General features: G+C 42.1%; 1 protein-coding gene across 5 annotated transcripts in view; it reads right to left on the minus strand.

Moving 5' to 3' along the window:
- FBXW11 (F-box and WD repeat domain containing 11) overlaps positions 1–16,250 on the minus strand; it is a 70,333-nt gene that overhangs the window by 13,089 nt on the left and 40,994 nt on the right. For all 5 annotated transcript variants that reach the window (XM_069869648.1, XM_069869646.1, XM_069869645.1 and 2 more), the window contains 2 exons: positions 11,694–11,880; positions 10,821–10,911 (listed from right to left, as the gene is read on the minus strand). In XM_069869648.1, the coding sequence (XP_069725749.1) occupies positions 10,821–10,911; positions 11,694–11,880 (278 nt within the window). The remainder of the gene's footprint in view (positions 1–10,820; positions 10,912–11,693; positions 11,881–16,250) is intronic.

Raw genomic sequence — 16,250 nt, forward strand, 5'->3', positions numbered from 1 at the left:
TTTGGTGGGGAAGCTAATGGAATTAAGACAGGAAGTCATCTGTCACTTTGGCATCAGCTTTTCCAGCCAGGCAGCGCGGTGCTGATTGTCACACTGGGAACTGGGCTTAAAACATTCAGATCTGAAGCTGCCGGTTCAGCCCTGGCCTCCGGCCTCCAAGGCAGCAAACTGCACATCAGGCTCCTTGCTTAGCACCGGATGGAGGTTCAGAGGAGGAAGGACAGGCAATTCTCAAGCTTTATCTGAAGATTCATCTGTGTTTTATCTGAAGATTTATCATCTGTGCTAGGAGGGCAGAGCTGCAACTCATTAATCCCTTTGCCGCTACAGAGGTGACTCTTGAGAAACAGGAGAGGATTTTAGAAATTAGTAGCATGAACCGATGTAATTAAAGATCTGAAGGCAAGACGTTTAAAAATACAATACTAACACTGACTGTACAGTAGATAAAGCATCAGAGATTTGAGTTGGCCAATTTCAATACTTGTAGAAACCGCATACATTCAGACATTCATTTCTAAGAAGTCGAAGGGAGTTTCCCTAAAGCAACGTTCTTGGAAAGCTCTGAACTAAGCAGTTGTATGCAACACACGCTGGATTACTCAAGCTGCTGAGTGCTCTAACACCATTCGAGCACTTTCACACTTCAGCTTCCTGCGACGGTGATTTCCAACAGCTACAGAATATATTAAGAACATAAAAAAACGAGAAATTTTGTCTATAACGGCTTCCCAAATGAACCAGAAGCAAGTAGAGGAACACTCACTGGACATTTCAGACACTGGCTGCTTTAATCCTCACATGTTCACTATAGGAAGTGACTTAAGATCCCCATAAGAAAATGTTGGCTTCAAATAAAAGAAGTGAGAGATTATTTATCTCTATACAAAGGCACAATGAAGCAGTAAGTCACACGCAGGTGCACGCTTTAGTTCTGTGAATAGATGTCATTTTGTTTCGACGTTATGTGGTGTGGCTACTGTGGGAAAATACTTCATGTTTTTCGAGAACTTGTAAAATCCCTTTACACCGCGTAAATTTTCAATACGCTGGGAAAATGGCCACAATACACAGAGAATATACAGCAGCGTTTCAATTGGCAATAGAGTGAAAACAGATGTGTATGTATAGAGAAATAACATTATTTTAGATGACTAAATACGGCTGAGTGGGTGGGCAACCTGGAGGACCCTCTGAAAGGGAACATGTTTAATACAATACTGGCAACCGCATTAAAGCTTCTGGCTATAGGAAATGTCTGGTTGTTACTGGATAGCGCAGTCAGTAAAATCTTCATCTGCAGCCTCTGTCCAGGAGATATCTTAATAAACGGCGTCTACGCCAAGTAGGCGGGCACGTACGAGGGGTGAGAAAGAAACTGCTGGTTTATGGACTGTTACTGAGTCAATTATGAAAAGACCCATGGTTTATTTGCATATTTATGCTACCAAACCCAACACTAACGTCTGCAACACCCACTACTGCATTTTCCACAGATCCCCCTCCAAGTCTCCAAGACAACTGCCTCTAAACTGAGGCTTCACAACTAAAAGCAAGACGTTGCAGAACACTATCTCCTCATCACACACGCAGAGTAAACAAGGTTTCTCATCCTCTTCTAAACGCTCACTTGAGAAAAGCAGCAAGTAGCTGACAAATGCTGTGCAACCAACAAAACCTGGACGTACAAGGGATAAAGAACAAGCACTGGAGCCAAAGCATCTGCCCCAGCAGGAGAGCCATTTGGCAGCTGCAGGAATGCACAAATGGATCAAAAAGGCGTTTAGAGGCAAAAGTACACATCGAAATGAGCCCAAGATGCAGAGGTAAAGCCAAGCCTTGACCGTGCCAGAATATGTTCACTGGTACAAAGATGCACAGTAAAAAGAGATGGAGCTCATCTGGATGAATAGTTGGAACATTAACTATACATTGGAAGTGTTAAGGATAATCTACCAGAAACATATTTTTTTCCCTTTGATAATGTACATGATGTTCAGCTCCTTGGCTAAAAATTGCATTTTTATCCCTGTGAATGTTATTGCAGAGTAAGTAGGTTTATCTTAATCCCATAAACCAAGGAATTGCTGTTCCTTCTGAACACACAATTTTCCTGCAGGACAAAAGAGGAAGAACAAATGAAAAAGGAACCTGCGCATTCATTACACGTGGAAGGATTTCTCTTGAAACATTAGGCACTGAGACTAGGGGCAGTTAAAAATCAGAAACTCTTCTTCTTCACATCCTTTATTCTACAGGAAAAAAGAAAATTCCCCCTGACTGGGGCAGAGGAATGGCAGAAGCAAATGAACTTATGACATCAGGCTTAACATTTCATTCCTTATGGAGCTCACATAATCATTTAGGTTGGAAATGACATTTAAAAGCTTTGAGTACAAAGTTAAGAGGGTTTGATAAGCAAAGACAAAGTGACAGCTTGGCCATGGCACCAAGTTCCCCACATCTGTGAGGTCTTTCCTCTCTAGGACTCTCTGAAGAGGCTGCAATCATTAGGGAGGGGGAAAAAAAAAGCATCAAGCCCCTGAAGAAGGATACTAATTCCTTCGATCATGGCTAGAGTCCGGAACTCACTGTTGGGTCTCCAAGCTGCTGTCAGTGTGGGCCAAAGAGCTTTTATAGTCTGTACCTCAGGCTGAAAAGGAAATGCTAAATGATGCAAACTACCTAGAAGGCTTGAGCTGGTCCTCAAGAGGAACCCGCAGAAAGCGAGCTGTCCTGTCATTACAACAACCGCCTGAGCCACAAGATCTCTGACCACACAGATGACTGCCTCACAGCCACAGATGCCAAAACATGCCAGGAGCAAAGCTTTCTTCCAGAGCAGCCCACAGAGGGACAAAAACCCTGCAAGTAAAGAGCATTACCACCTTCCTTGTTAACATTATCACTTCTAAACACTGCTGTTAAGAAGCTAAGGACTGGCAGCAGGCACGCAGCAGCAAAGACAGCTGAAATCTCCCATAGGAGACCACAGGAACTGGATCAGCACTGAGGCAGGAATTGCACACAGACAGCAATAAAATCCCTGCACCACGGCAGTATGACAGAAGAGGCACTTGCACTGTATCCTACACCTCCTTCATCAAACACCTCTCACCCAGACCAGCTGCATAACGGAAATGATGAACAAGAAAATTACATGGCCACTAAGTTCTACAGAGCTTGCACCTCAGCGGAGAAGACGAAGACTTTTGGCTGCAGGCACGGTATACCTGACAATACCTTCACCAAGACAGGAGGGCACTGTCACCTGAGCCAGCAACTGTCTTCAGAAGCAAGCAGCAGGGGATACAGGTGTCCATACCAACATCCTGAATGTGAACTGGCACTGCTCTTACAAGAAAGAACACCAAGTGCTGCAAGCCACTCACCACTGCATCTTGCTATTTATCATCCTACTTCTAGCCTTTACCTATTAATTCTCTTACACTATTCCATGAAAAAGCTTAATCAAACCGATTAACGTTACGCTACAGGACTAAGAGTGATTACATTTGGGTTTTACTCTCAAAATGCTTTGAAATGTAGAAGGAAGATGCTGTACAACTGGAAGCCGTGTGACACTGTCTCTTACAGGAAAACTGTTCAGTGTTCAAGTCAAAATTTACACCACTGATCTGAAAGCACAGGCATGACTGCTCATCAAAAGAATCTGCTCTTGATTCTTCTTACTTTAGATTATTCACAATTGAAAATAATGAAAACCCTTCACTGAGAATAACTAAAACAAGTCTAACAAACAGACAATAGTGATCCACTATATAACACTCAAATATAATGTATATATTTGAAGTTCAACCTGGAGAAGAGAAGGCTGTGGGGAGACCTTAGAGCAGCTTCCAGGACTGAAAGGGGCTCCAGAAAAGCTGAGGAGGGGTTCTTGATCAGGGCGTGGAGGGATAGGATGAGGGTAATGGTTTTCAGCTGAAAGAGCAGAGATTGAGAGGAGATCTTAGGAAGAAATGTTTTCCTGTGAGGGTGGGGAGGCCCTGGAACAGGTTGGCCAGAGCAGTGGTGGCTGCCCCATCCCTGGAAGTGTTCAAGGCCAGGTTAGATGGGGCTTGGAGCCCCTGATCCAGTGGGAGGTGTCTCTGCCCACGACAGGGGGTGGAATTGGATGGGCTTTAAGGTCCCTGCCAACCCAAACTATTCTGTGATTCAGTGTGCATTTGTTCAATGCAAGCAGAAAGGCCCACTTCCACAAGAAAAAGGTTAAAAACTTCCAATAACTCAAAAGTGGGCTTCTGGCTTGATTTATAAAAACCTCAGGCTACTCAGGCTATGTTTTGAAGAACAGCCTGAAATTAAAGCAAGGCCAAAAAGATAGCAGTGTCCTACCAAGCGCCATTCCATGTCTGAACACTGCATTGACTTTCAGAGAAGTTTATGGCAAGATATCATTTTTAGTATGAATTCCAAGACCAGAAAAGCCACGAACAATTAAAAAAAATGTAAACAATACTACAGTAAAAGGAATGGGAAGCTTTTCCTAGCAAGTGTTACAATGAAATCATGATTTCTTGGCAGAACTCAAGACATAAAAATTAAGTTCCTCATGTTTACAGCTGCTTAGATAAGATCCAAATGTGGACAATATAAACTGATGAAGTGTTGTCTCTTTCTGCATGTGATTGATCCAATATGTGAGAAGCTGCTCAAAGGTCCACCAAGCAAAGCTATTACCAAGGCTCACTGCTGCTCTGCTGAACCCTTTTTAGAGCCACATGTAAAGGAAAAGATTGAACTTATGATGCCAAGTGAGATAAATCTGGACAGAGGAATACGCTGAGGACGAGGAGAAGATTTGAAGAAATTCTGAACCTCAGGAACAGTAATTCAACATCAGGACTATGGTACTGCCTAGGACAGTGGTAGTGATGCATTAGTTAGGGGAGATAGAAGATGAGGCAGGACATGAAAGAAAGGCTTTGGTAACTCCCACGTAAATGACGTGCAGCTGCATCACATACCCATGCTCTGCCCCACGCATCTGCTACTGGATGCTGTCCAGAGATGGGATGCTCCACTAGACGTTCTTCAATCTGATCATACAATTGTTCTTTTTCCCCAGGGAGGGAGTAAAGAATCCCCTCAACTCCTGCCCAGGAGAATCTGTAACAGGAGGATGCAGGTGAACAAAGCAGTCCCTCTTCCCTGAAATGTCCATCTTCTCTATCAAGCACCTCTGCAAACACAGCTACAAAGCATGACATCCTAAAAGGGATTCCAAGACAGCATCTGATGAACAAAACCTTTTTCAACTCTGCAGCTGCAAGCAGCAATGATCACAGTAACACCCATGGATGGGTTGTGCTGGTTTTCTCTCCTATTTCCACCAACTTCCACCAGCTGGGTGTTGAAGGCCAGGTTGGATGGGCCTTGGACAGCCTGATCCAGTAGGAGGTGTCCCTGCCCATAGCAGGGGATTGGAACTGGATGATCTTTAAGGGCCCTTCCAACCCAACCATTCTACACTCATTGTAGGTATAACACACTTCAGAGACAGTGAAATTTCAGGTTACAGATGCAGCATCAAACTATACTAACTTTAACTGGACCCCAGCTTACACCAAAGTGACAGAGAAATACTGCTGTAAATTCCAGATCTGGAGGGGAAATGTTAAAAGCACAAGCCAATAGCAATGAAAACAGCGTGGTCCTCCGAGACACTTCAGTGACAACGCATCAGGGCTGTACACAACACCTGACAAAGAACAGGGCTGCTGAACAACAAAGTTATTGTACCTTTTAGTTTCCGTTGGAGACAATAACTAAGTGTACGTGTAGCACCATAAAAATACAAGGTTATATTTGAATAGGTACTTATCAGGCCCTATTAGAGCATGGGGCATTCAAAGAACTCTAGTAGGTGCAGTGAATCCTTTTTTCAACCTGCAGAAGAAAAACTGCAGCCTTTTCTGCCTATTTGTGAAAAATAGTAGGTGTGATGCAGGTAAAGTGAATGAAAACACCAAGTCCAGGATCCACCCCATACTAGGGGTATCCAAAAAGAAGTCTTCTACCCTATACAGACATGAGTTGGAACCTGTGCCTTGCAGCACAAGAGCTTGTCCCTGCAGCTTAACAGCCTCCCCTCTCCTTGACTGCTTTCTTTTTTTGAGAAACATCTTTTGGAAAGTGCCTGTGCACAGGGACTTCAAAGGCTGGCTGATTTCTAGGCATATAATGCTGACCAGATTCTCCCCATACACGCACATAAAATTTCTCCAGCATCGTAATTAGAACAGCACTAAACAAACTGATTTCCTCAGAAATCATACACTGCAACTTCCACAAAGCCCTCCTGGTGCTGGCAGGGATTGGGGTGAGAGCTGACTTTTTCCCCTTTTCACATTTAAAATTTCAGTTGTAGTCCTTAAATCTGAACTTGCTCAAAATTCAGAAGAAGGCCCAGTGTTTATCCAATGGCCTGACATCACGTGTTATCAAAGTCTTCAGCAAATTCACACTTCAGAAATTCTCATCATAATTAGGTGGACCTAACTTTCCGTGGAAACAAGATAATGGCACCTGCCACGTGCCTAAAGATGAGGGGCACATGAGTCTTCTCAACTCATCACAAGAAACAGATACTAGTGCTGACCCTGAGGGGAAAATAGAACAGTTGGCCAAGCTTCACAAACAACAGAGAAAACATCCAGGGACTTGGGGTTCTGGAACAAGCAGTAATAAACTTTCCACCCTGGCAACGTGCTGACTGACACAATCCCATCAAAAGGACTGACCTTCACTATGCTTGGAGACTGCACCAGAGCACAGGATACTCCACACCAACCAGGTTATCTCTATAAACAAGGTCTTGCAAACCCAGGTTCCGTTTTCTAGGATAAGCCCTAAATCAGGGTTTTTTACCCTTTAAAAAGGCTCCTAAAGAAGCCTGGCAATTCAACATCTGACTTGGAGGCATTTAAAATTCCTGGACCACCTCTGGTGAAATGGAACCTAATTAAATATTTGGCTTTGCAGTAGAGGTGGAGAATAATGACCTCTTTCCAAGAACTTGGTTTCAGATCTCTAAATGTCCTGTTATTTTCAAATCAAATGATTTCAGAAGTGACATTGTGTTCCTAAATGTGTTTGGCATGAACTAAACAGATACTGGCATTAATAAATTCTCAGGGAAGTGAGTGAACCTCCCTTTGCGAAGTCATAGCCCGTATTACCTTGTAGCTAATGACACTTTGTGGTTGTATGGACTTTTGACCCAAAATGCCAAAAGGGAAAGGATTCCAATTTACTGTTTATCATTTATCAACTGTTTACCTCAGTTTTCCTTCCAATTGTTAATTCAGGTATTGAGTTACTTTTCTAATTCTGTCAGTCAATCCAAAGGAGAGAGACCATTCTCCTTGGAGTTTATCTCTACCCACAGTCCAATTTAGTACCAGCTGCAGCAAGTTATTAATAACTTCTCTTATTGTTAGAAACAGTCTAGCAGAATTTGGTTAATCATTGTGCTCCACAGGTAAAATACTGAATGACAAGATTTGTGTTACATCAAATATATATTACTACATAAAAAAAAAAAAGTCAAGCCCTTCAGACACAAAATATTTATCTTATAAAATACTTATATAATGATATAAATGCTAATATGGTAGCCTTTGGCTCATCACTAGCTCCCCAAACTCCAACCCTCTGACAGAAACATGAAGATGTTATTGAAGTTCCAGGCAAATATTTGAAGAAAAAACATTTTGGTATTCAGAGATACAAGATTCTTCATCACAGCTAGGATGGAAGTCTTATTTAAGAGTTTCTGCACATTGCTCTGAGAAAAATGAAGGAATGGGAAAAGTATGAAACTGAGGGAGAGCATGACTTTAGGCTTAAAAACAGAATAAGGAGAGAAAAAGTTTAAGTGCTCCTGGACACATAGCTGAGTTTTGTTGCTATTTTTGCCATCTCCATTTTTAAATACTGTTCAAAGCTTCTTTTGACAGCCCTTTAGGGAAGCGATTTGTGAAAAGTGATTTATTAGAGGGAGATTTATTAGAAAAATTATAATAGACTTTGGGAAGTGGAAGAATTATCGTACCCTTGACTATCAGCAAAAACATAAACTCCACTCCAGGCAGGAAAACAGCGGCAGTTCAGAAAGCTTGAAGGAAATACTTAAAGGAGGGAAACATTTCATGCGGCACAAATACCCTGTCCTCTGCCTTCCCCCTCCAGGTGAGCAGTTTCAAAGAACCAGGAATAGGAAATGCATCCCCTGTATAAACCAAGCAGTGAGGATTCTTGTAGCAGCCATTGTGTTTTGAAGACAGACTTCACCCCAGAGAGCAGACGAAGACACATTTGTTTCCTGAATTCGGGCAGAAGCTTACCCTTACTGAGAGGTAAGAGCTGGCTGGGCCTGGCTCCTTTCAGCTATCTTGCTCTAGCAAAGCATCCACAGGACCATCGACAGAGCTGGGGTTGGTTGCCAACACTTTAAATTCTGCCCCAAGTGACTGACAGTCACTCGCAACCAAAGGTATTTCATATATTTGTAGACACAAGCATGGAATGGGAAGTTCAAGATTTTCCCTGAGCAGCCCTAATTCTGCTTCTCTATTCTGCCTCCGAGTTTGAGACACGGGGGAGTTTCCCGCATGCCCTAGTAATATTTAACATCGAGAAGGATAAAAGCATTAGATAGAAACTAGGGAAATGATATGTAAAAGTGATATGTAAAAGTAGCTGGATTGCACCAGGCAGTTTGGAACAGGCAGAAACTATGGCAACAGCTTACAGTTTACTCTTTGAAAAGCTACCCCTTTTTCCCACGCTTATTACTCACATTCCTGTTTTTAAGCCCTAGTGGCACGGTGCGTTTCACATACAGCACGTTCTCCCCTCAGCTCCAGCCCAGAGCCTGACACAGGATAACCCCTTACTCTGCACATTCTACATTTATCACATCATCCACCTGAGTATTACATAAGGGAAAATTAACAGCTTATGAGTGGAAACTCTGGAAAAAAAGTTAGGGTTCAAAAAGAGTTATAAATCTGGGTTTCTTGACTTCAATCACCCATGTGTTTTTCATCCACACTGAACACTTGAGCCCTTACTTTTCAAGGCGTGCACATTTTTTCCCAGTTTGAAGGTTTAATATATTTACAGCTATCTTAATGAAATTTAGTTTTCATAAACATGTCCATTACTACGATCTATTTGCAGTGCCATACTTGTTTCCGCACTCCCAGACACTTAAGAGACTGAACAATTTTACACTTAATATATTAGCAACAAGCAAAGCCTGAAGGGTTTGGTTTGTTCCTGTTTATTTCATACTAGCAAAATCCGTCCAATTCAGGAGCTGTTTCATTGCAGTTATTTGCACATCCACAGCAACTAAAGAAGAAAGTACCAAATAGCAGATTTTGGCAGTTCAAAGGCCCTAGAATAGCTCCAAGGAACACTCCCTTCTCTAACAATAAGAATTCCTATGCAAATGTTCCACTTAAACCTAAGCAAATGAGTTTCAGAAAAAGAACTTGAAAAATCTGATTTATAACGAAACTCTTTCGGGGTTATTCATCATCACAAAGGTCATCTTTTCACATCACATTTTACCCATTTTTGCTACTGAACGTTTCCAGTATTTTGCAGAACACAAGAAAACATCACATTAAGCTCTCCTTAATCCTATGTGTTTATCAGTGCGGCATCCCTCTGTCATTCCTTACAGAGGGCAGACAGCTCCCTTTGGATAATAAAATGTCTCGTTCAGCTCACAAGTCAATACCAAGTTTGATCTTATTTTGCCTAGACTACATCTCATGCTTAGTTCTTCATCTTTAAGTGTTTATAAATCACATAGCAAGGGTTATATCTGAAAACTGGATTATGTTTCCAGCAGATACATTTTACAGATAGGTTAAGAGTTCTGAAAAAGGTTGTTTACTGAGTGCCAAGCAACAAACTCACATTTGCCATAGCAGAATGATTCCATTAATTCATATTTGTCTTAAACATCAAAATACATTTCCTCACTGATGAATTTCAGACCAGTAATCTCACATACGTTACGTAGCTGAAATACATCTATTACAGTCTGTGGTTAACCTTAAGAGTTTGTGGCGGGTACACAGCAAACTGAGCAAGGCAGATTTTCTGCTGGTAGACAGAACACCAAGATGATCCCAAGTTATCAGAAATGTTTAAAAATAAGCAAATGAGCCCAACTTTGTAACTCTTGAATAAGACAGGCAAAATTGTATACCAAAGAAAGCAATCATTTCTACAGCCTCTTTACCACCAATACCCCTACTCTGTTCCTCATTGTAGGACTGATTGTTCTCAGTAAACCCTGAAATAGGAAGAAGAATCCCACATGCTGGAGAAAGCGCTGTTTGCAACACAGACTGCTTTAGAAATCTAAAATACTAAAATGAGCCACAGTTTAAATGACTGGTGATTAAGGCATTATCTTAATCCTTTTCTAAGGAAGCATCATCAATACATGGAAACACTCAGCAATACATGGAACTGTCTTGGAGTAGTAAGTCTCCTAAAACAGCTGTTTTATTAAAATCCATCATCCCAGAAGAGTTCCAAAAATGTCTGAATGCCAAAAAGATGGCGTTAACTCTTAAAGTAACACTGTCATGCATGTACAGCAGCAGCAAATTACTGAGGCTATTTTTGACACTGTCTGAAGAGCCAGAGCTCGCAAGCAGCAGTGACACAGACACACAGGCTTTGTCACTCCAACACGCACCATCTCTGAAATACTAACAACACGCAACATGACTGCTCCTGCAGATACGATATAGCAGAAAACGTACCTCTATATCCTGTATTATCTTTGGGTATAAGGACCTGTAAAATGAATTTGGGGGGCCATCTGTTGGTCTGTTTTTAAACAGGTACTGATCCCTAGAAAGAACCAGAAACATATTTTTCAATGTATTGCGAAGAATCCAAACTTCAAAGGAATTCAAAGCCTGCACAGAACTAAACCTTATGACATGTTCTCACAGAATACTCCTAAGACTATTTAGTGCAACCCCTGTGGCTTTACAATTTGACAGCTGTATTTAAGCCCAAGACTAAAAAAGGTTTTTCTTAAGGTTTTCCAAATTAGGGTTCACTGCTTCACAAGGCTCTTAGCCAACAGGTTGCTGTCCTCTTGCTCTTAACCTTATGCCTTGCATTTTCTTAGGCACACCACTAGAGAGCACAGAAAAGCAGGTTTCTAAAGCAGAACATCTCAGCTGTTCAGATACTGATAGGATAGAACAACTCCATTGCCACATACGTAAATGATTTCTCTTTGAGAGAGACTTCTTCAGCCTAAGCTGCTGTTTTATATTTTAAGCAAAAAAAAGTAGAATTGGAAACACTTCACTCAAGAAAACACCCTGCAAAACATGTTGTTGTTCATTCGTGAGCTGATAATACGTGCTTGTTCTCCCTGCAGACACACCCCACGGAAGCAACCATTGAAAAACTCTGGTGCACAGAAGGGCAGGGAACAAAGCCTAAGTAGCAGTGGGAGCTGCCAGTTTTCACAGCGGCTGCCCCTACTAGTCCAGGGCAGAGGGAAGGATCTCGGTGCTACGAGTTTACTATGAACTTACTTTTTGAGCTTATAATTAGGGACATTTGTAAAGGAGAACACTGTAAAAGATGAATTTGGTTATTATCAAGGTACTTACCAACCCCTTCTTTCTGACAGTCCCTTCCATAGCGGATCTGTGCGTACCATTCTTTCAATCAGTTTTTTCCATAGCATTCCCTCAGAGATGACTCTCTGCCATTCCTTACACACCAGCTCTGCTGCACAGAGTGATCTGGCATCAAGATAGGAAAGGATGTTTTCTGCTATGTGATCTAAGCCTTGCTCTACAAAGAAATAAAGGAAATCAAAATGTCAATCACTGCACAGTAAACTGCTAAACAAGCATTGCAATACATTCAGAGCGCACCAGCACTGCTTTAGGGCACTGGAGCAATGTCATAATTAAGTTATCATATGTAGAAGCATCAGTTACAAATTAATCCAAATAGATACACTGAAATATCCCTAACACTTGATTCCTTTTCTAGTACAGTCTGCCTGCTGCACAAACCACAATCCATCACAATATAGCCTGTATGCCCCCTCCTTGTAGGTGTCCAAGGCCAGGCTGGATGGGGCCTTGAGCAGCCGGTTGCAGCGGGAGGTGTCCCCTGCCCATGGCAGGGGGCTGGAACTGGATGGACTTTGAGGTCCCTTCCAACTCAAACCATTCTATGATTCTACACAAGCAGCAGAAAGCGTTTTGCTGCTTCTGGGCACAGAATCCTGGACTTTTTGAGGATGTAATGCACTAGGCTACACGATCCAAAGAGAAGATAAGCTTCAAGCAGGTGCTTTGCTAAGCAGCAGTAATAAAAATATAAAATATTGATTCTTTTACTACTCCTTTACATATAATAACAAATAATTCAGCACAGCAGAAGACAGGGCTCCACAGGCATAGCCAGAAGACACAGAAGGAAGGATTCTGCAAAGCCTCTCTTGCACTAAATCCAAGGACATCATTTGTATTTCAGCTTCATCTATAAACCACAGGTGTTAAACCCACTCCTGAATTTGGTTCAGCAGAGCCACACTGCCCTGCACCCCGGTGTAGGGACAGAAAATCCATGAGAATGAACTGAACGGTAATGCTTTAATGGCAAATGGTGGTTATCCCAAGGCAGTTATCCTGATTCACAGTTTACTGTCACTAGACTCCACACTTAGAGACTGACTACTGAACGACTTATGCCAGAAGCTGGGGGCTTTGAGGCCTCTCTTCAGCTATGGAAAAACCCAAGAGAAACAAGTGTTTTGTAACAGCTTCAAGCTGAGTAAATCAGACTGGAACACTCAACACAGAATTTACTTGGTGTGGGAATTGATGCGATTGTTTCTGGTATGAGCATCAGCTAAGGAACCTCACTATCAGCAGTAGTCAAGTAGCTCAAATAATGAGAGGTGACAGCTCAGCTTCTGCACGCAAATCCCAGCAAAAAGTAAATTCAGTTTAGCAGCACGAAGACTTCCCAATGTATTTACAACAGCCATATGGACAGGTACTCCCACAGCATCTTTCCCACACCTGCTACTCCCCCACCTTTGGGACACACTCCCTTCCATGCAAGGGAGCAGTGTGTGAGTTTGCACACTGCTGACCTGACACCACAGCTTTACTGCATCACAGGATGAGCACAGCAATGTACCACACAAACTCCCAAGTGAAATAACATCACCTCAAATGAAAGCCCTCTGGCAGTACTTAAGTCATCCCAGAAACAACATCTACCTGGGCGACCTCCTACGCCCTAATTTCACTTGCAGCATGGGAAGTGCTGGTCAACAAGCAATAGTTCTTGGTGCACTAGGGAAACATGGACTTTCATAGAATCATGGAATGGTTTGGGTTGGAAAGGACCTCAAAGCCCGTCCATCCAGTTCCAACCCCCTGCCATGGGGATCCAACTCACTGGCTCAGATTGCTCCAAGCCCCATCCAACCTGCCCCTGAGCACCTCCAGGGATGGGGCAGCCACCAGTGCTCTGGGCAGCCTGGGCCAGGGCCTCCCCATCCTCACAGGAAAACATTTCTTCCTAGGATCTCATCTCAATCTCCCTTCTTTCAGCTGAAAACTATTCCCCTTAGTCCTATCCCCGCACTCACCTCCATCATGAAAATCTTAACTACCAGAAACAGCTTAATAAACCCTGGAATCCTTTTATATCCTGGATGAGTTGGATTTACATACTAAATGCACTCAACAAGCCAGAAGTTGAAATATACCCAAACTGGGATCCTGCCCACTGATCCAGGTCTATGTAAGGCAACATGTTGCAAAATATTATTTCATAAATATAAAATTCCAAAAGCACTGGGAACTCAGCTGAAGCTGGTAGAAAGAATAAACGCATCAGTAAAGATGATAAATACAGTAAGCTGCCACCACAGAGTCACCAAGACAAACCAGGTAGAACGCTGCATGTGTTTTCTTATGGCCTTTGCCGAGATCTTCTGCCACAGGCGCTAGATTTAAAAATGTGACTGCACTTGCACAGGGGTATGTACACAGAAACCCCCATCAAAACAGACCTGCACTAAATTCAAAATAGCAATCAAACTCTTCTTGTTCATATTCCAACTACAGTGTCACTGGTCCCATAAAATCTCACTGTTGATTCTGCTAATTATTTCCAAGGCCCTGCAATTTTGCTTTTTCAAAAACTCCACTAAATCAGAGACCCAGAATAACTTCATTTTTGTGAATAACGGATGCCAGTTGGCCAAGCATGAAGAAAATCTTTCAAGCTAGGAGATGACGACCTTATTCATTTTCCACTTTATCTCATGACAGCCTACTTTAGGCTTCAAACAGTGCTGAAAAATCAAAAGAACTGCTGCTAATTCTTTAAAGAATTCAGAAAGGTTGTTCATATAGTCCCCCACTGCACACTAAACTTGGCATAGCCTTTATAAAAATGAACAGAAAGAAAGGGGAAGCCAACAAATGGAGGTGAGGAGCGCTTGTTCATTTCTTCTATGTAATTTAGAGAACTACAAAAAGGCTTTAAAGACCAGTGAAAGCTCCTACAACGTACATGTATGTGGGTTTTATATGAATTTTTCAATACCAGTCATACTGGATTCAAATAACTGAAATGAAACAAGGTCCAAATGAGTGCTGGGTCTCAAACACAACCATTTCCACCCCAGCTAATTATCTCCTAACAATACTGTGTCTCAGAACAGCTCTCAGCTGCACCATCTCCTTGCAGCAGCAGTTTGAAGACACTGTAAAAGCGGTCTTCCAGTGTGCTGCCTTCTAATCTTTCTAGTAAATAACAACTTTCAGATTCTAAGTAAAAAGTATTTAGGATATATTTATCTTACTGGGATGATATGCGATTTGAACAGTTCTCAAGCTTTTTCTGGAAAACATAATCATTGCAAGGTTGTTTTCAAGAGTTCATTTCAGATCATGAATCCTTGGCTATCAGAAAGACAAGCTAATTCAGCGAAGTGGAGGGGACAGCCAGATAAAAATAAAGAAAACCAACTGGTCTGCTGAGTAAGCATGTCTCAGATTTTGAAGGTTACAGGTGTGATCAACAGGGCACACACTGTGCTTCAGCAGAAACAGATCTAATGGTTATTGAAGACTTCAGTATAAAATAGTCAGGTTCAACAGACGAGCCTGTATGGAGCAAGTGACCGTCCAGTACATCTGGATGGCTGCAATCATACAAACAGTCCTCTATGTGTCTACGTAACACTTTACATTTTGAAGAGAAAGAAGAAGAATTATCTGCACAAAACATTGCACTTCCCAAAGCAAACAGAGCAGAACGAACCACCGTAAACTGCAAGCTCTGTAGCTGAGCCATCAGACAAATGCCATCAAGAAACATACTCAGAGGAAGGTTCAAAGCAGTCTTGCTGGCATGTGAATATACTGTTAACACCTTAGTGTTGTGAGTAGTTTTTGAAGTATAAAAATCATGACCACATCAGATGGGAGACGAGCAATTCCCAAAGGAGACAGTGCAGACAAACAGAAGATGTTCAAGCGATAGTCATACACAAAATAACATCTTAAAATTTTATCTGTTACTGCCATCTCCTGGCAACAAGCTAAATAATTCTCCTCCACCAAAAGAGGAGAGGAGAACTCCAAGGAGCAGTGAAGTTCCCAGTGAACGCTCTAATAAAAAGGCTATGCTTCAAAGCATCCATGGAACTTAACAAGGGCACAGTCTGTGGTTTTCTGGTGGCAGTGGTGATGGCGTTCTCTCCCTGTTCTATAATACCTGTATCATCATTTCAAAGATATGGAAGAGGTCAGCATGAAACCAGAACTCAAAAGGCCTTTCAGAGTTCAGACTACTGCATCACTGTTTTTTCCACAACAGGCAGGAGTTTCTGAATCAAGCACAAATACCTGCACAGAGCGTATTCCACAATTAGAAATCCACAGGTTGCATGTTAAACCCTTCATGCAAGTCAGAAAGAGACAGGGCTAGAACAGGGTTCCTAAGGAGAGCAAATCTCCAAATAAACTCAGAGTACAAGAAAACCTTCCACCCTAAGGTGACTTTGGTTTAACACAGGTTAGGAATGTTCTCCAGAAGATTTAGCATTGAGAGGAAATGGCCTCAAGCTGCACCACGAGAGGTTTAGGTTGGATATTAGGAAAAATTTCTTTACTGAAAGAGTG

The sequence above is a fragment of the Phaenicophaeus curvirostris genome, chromosome 15, assembly GCF_032191515.1.
Source record: "Phaenicophaeus curvirostris isolate KB17595 chromosome 15, BPBGC_Pcur_1.0, whole genome shotgun sequence".
Classification (NCBI taxonomy): Eukaryota; Metazoa; Chordata; class Aves; order Cuculiformes; family Cuculidae; genus Phaenicophaeus; species Phaenicophaeus curvirostris.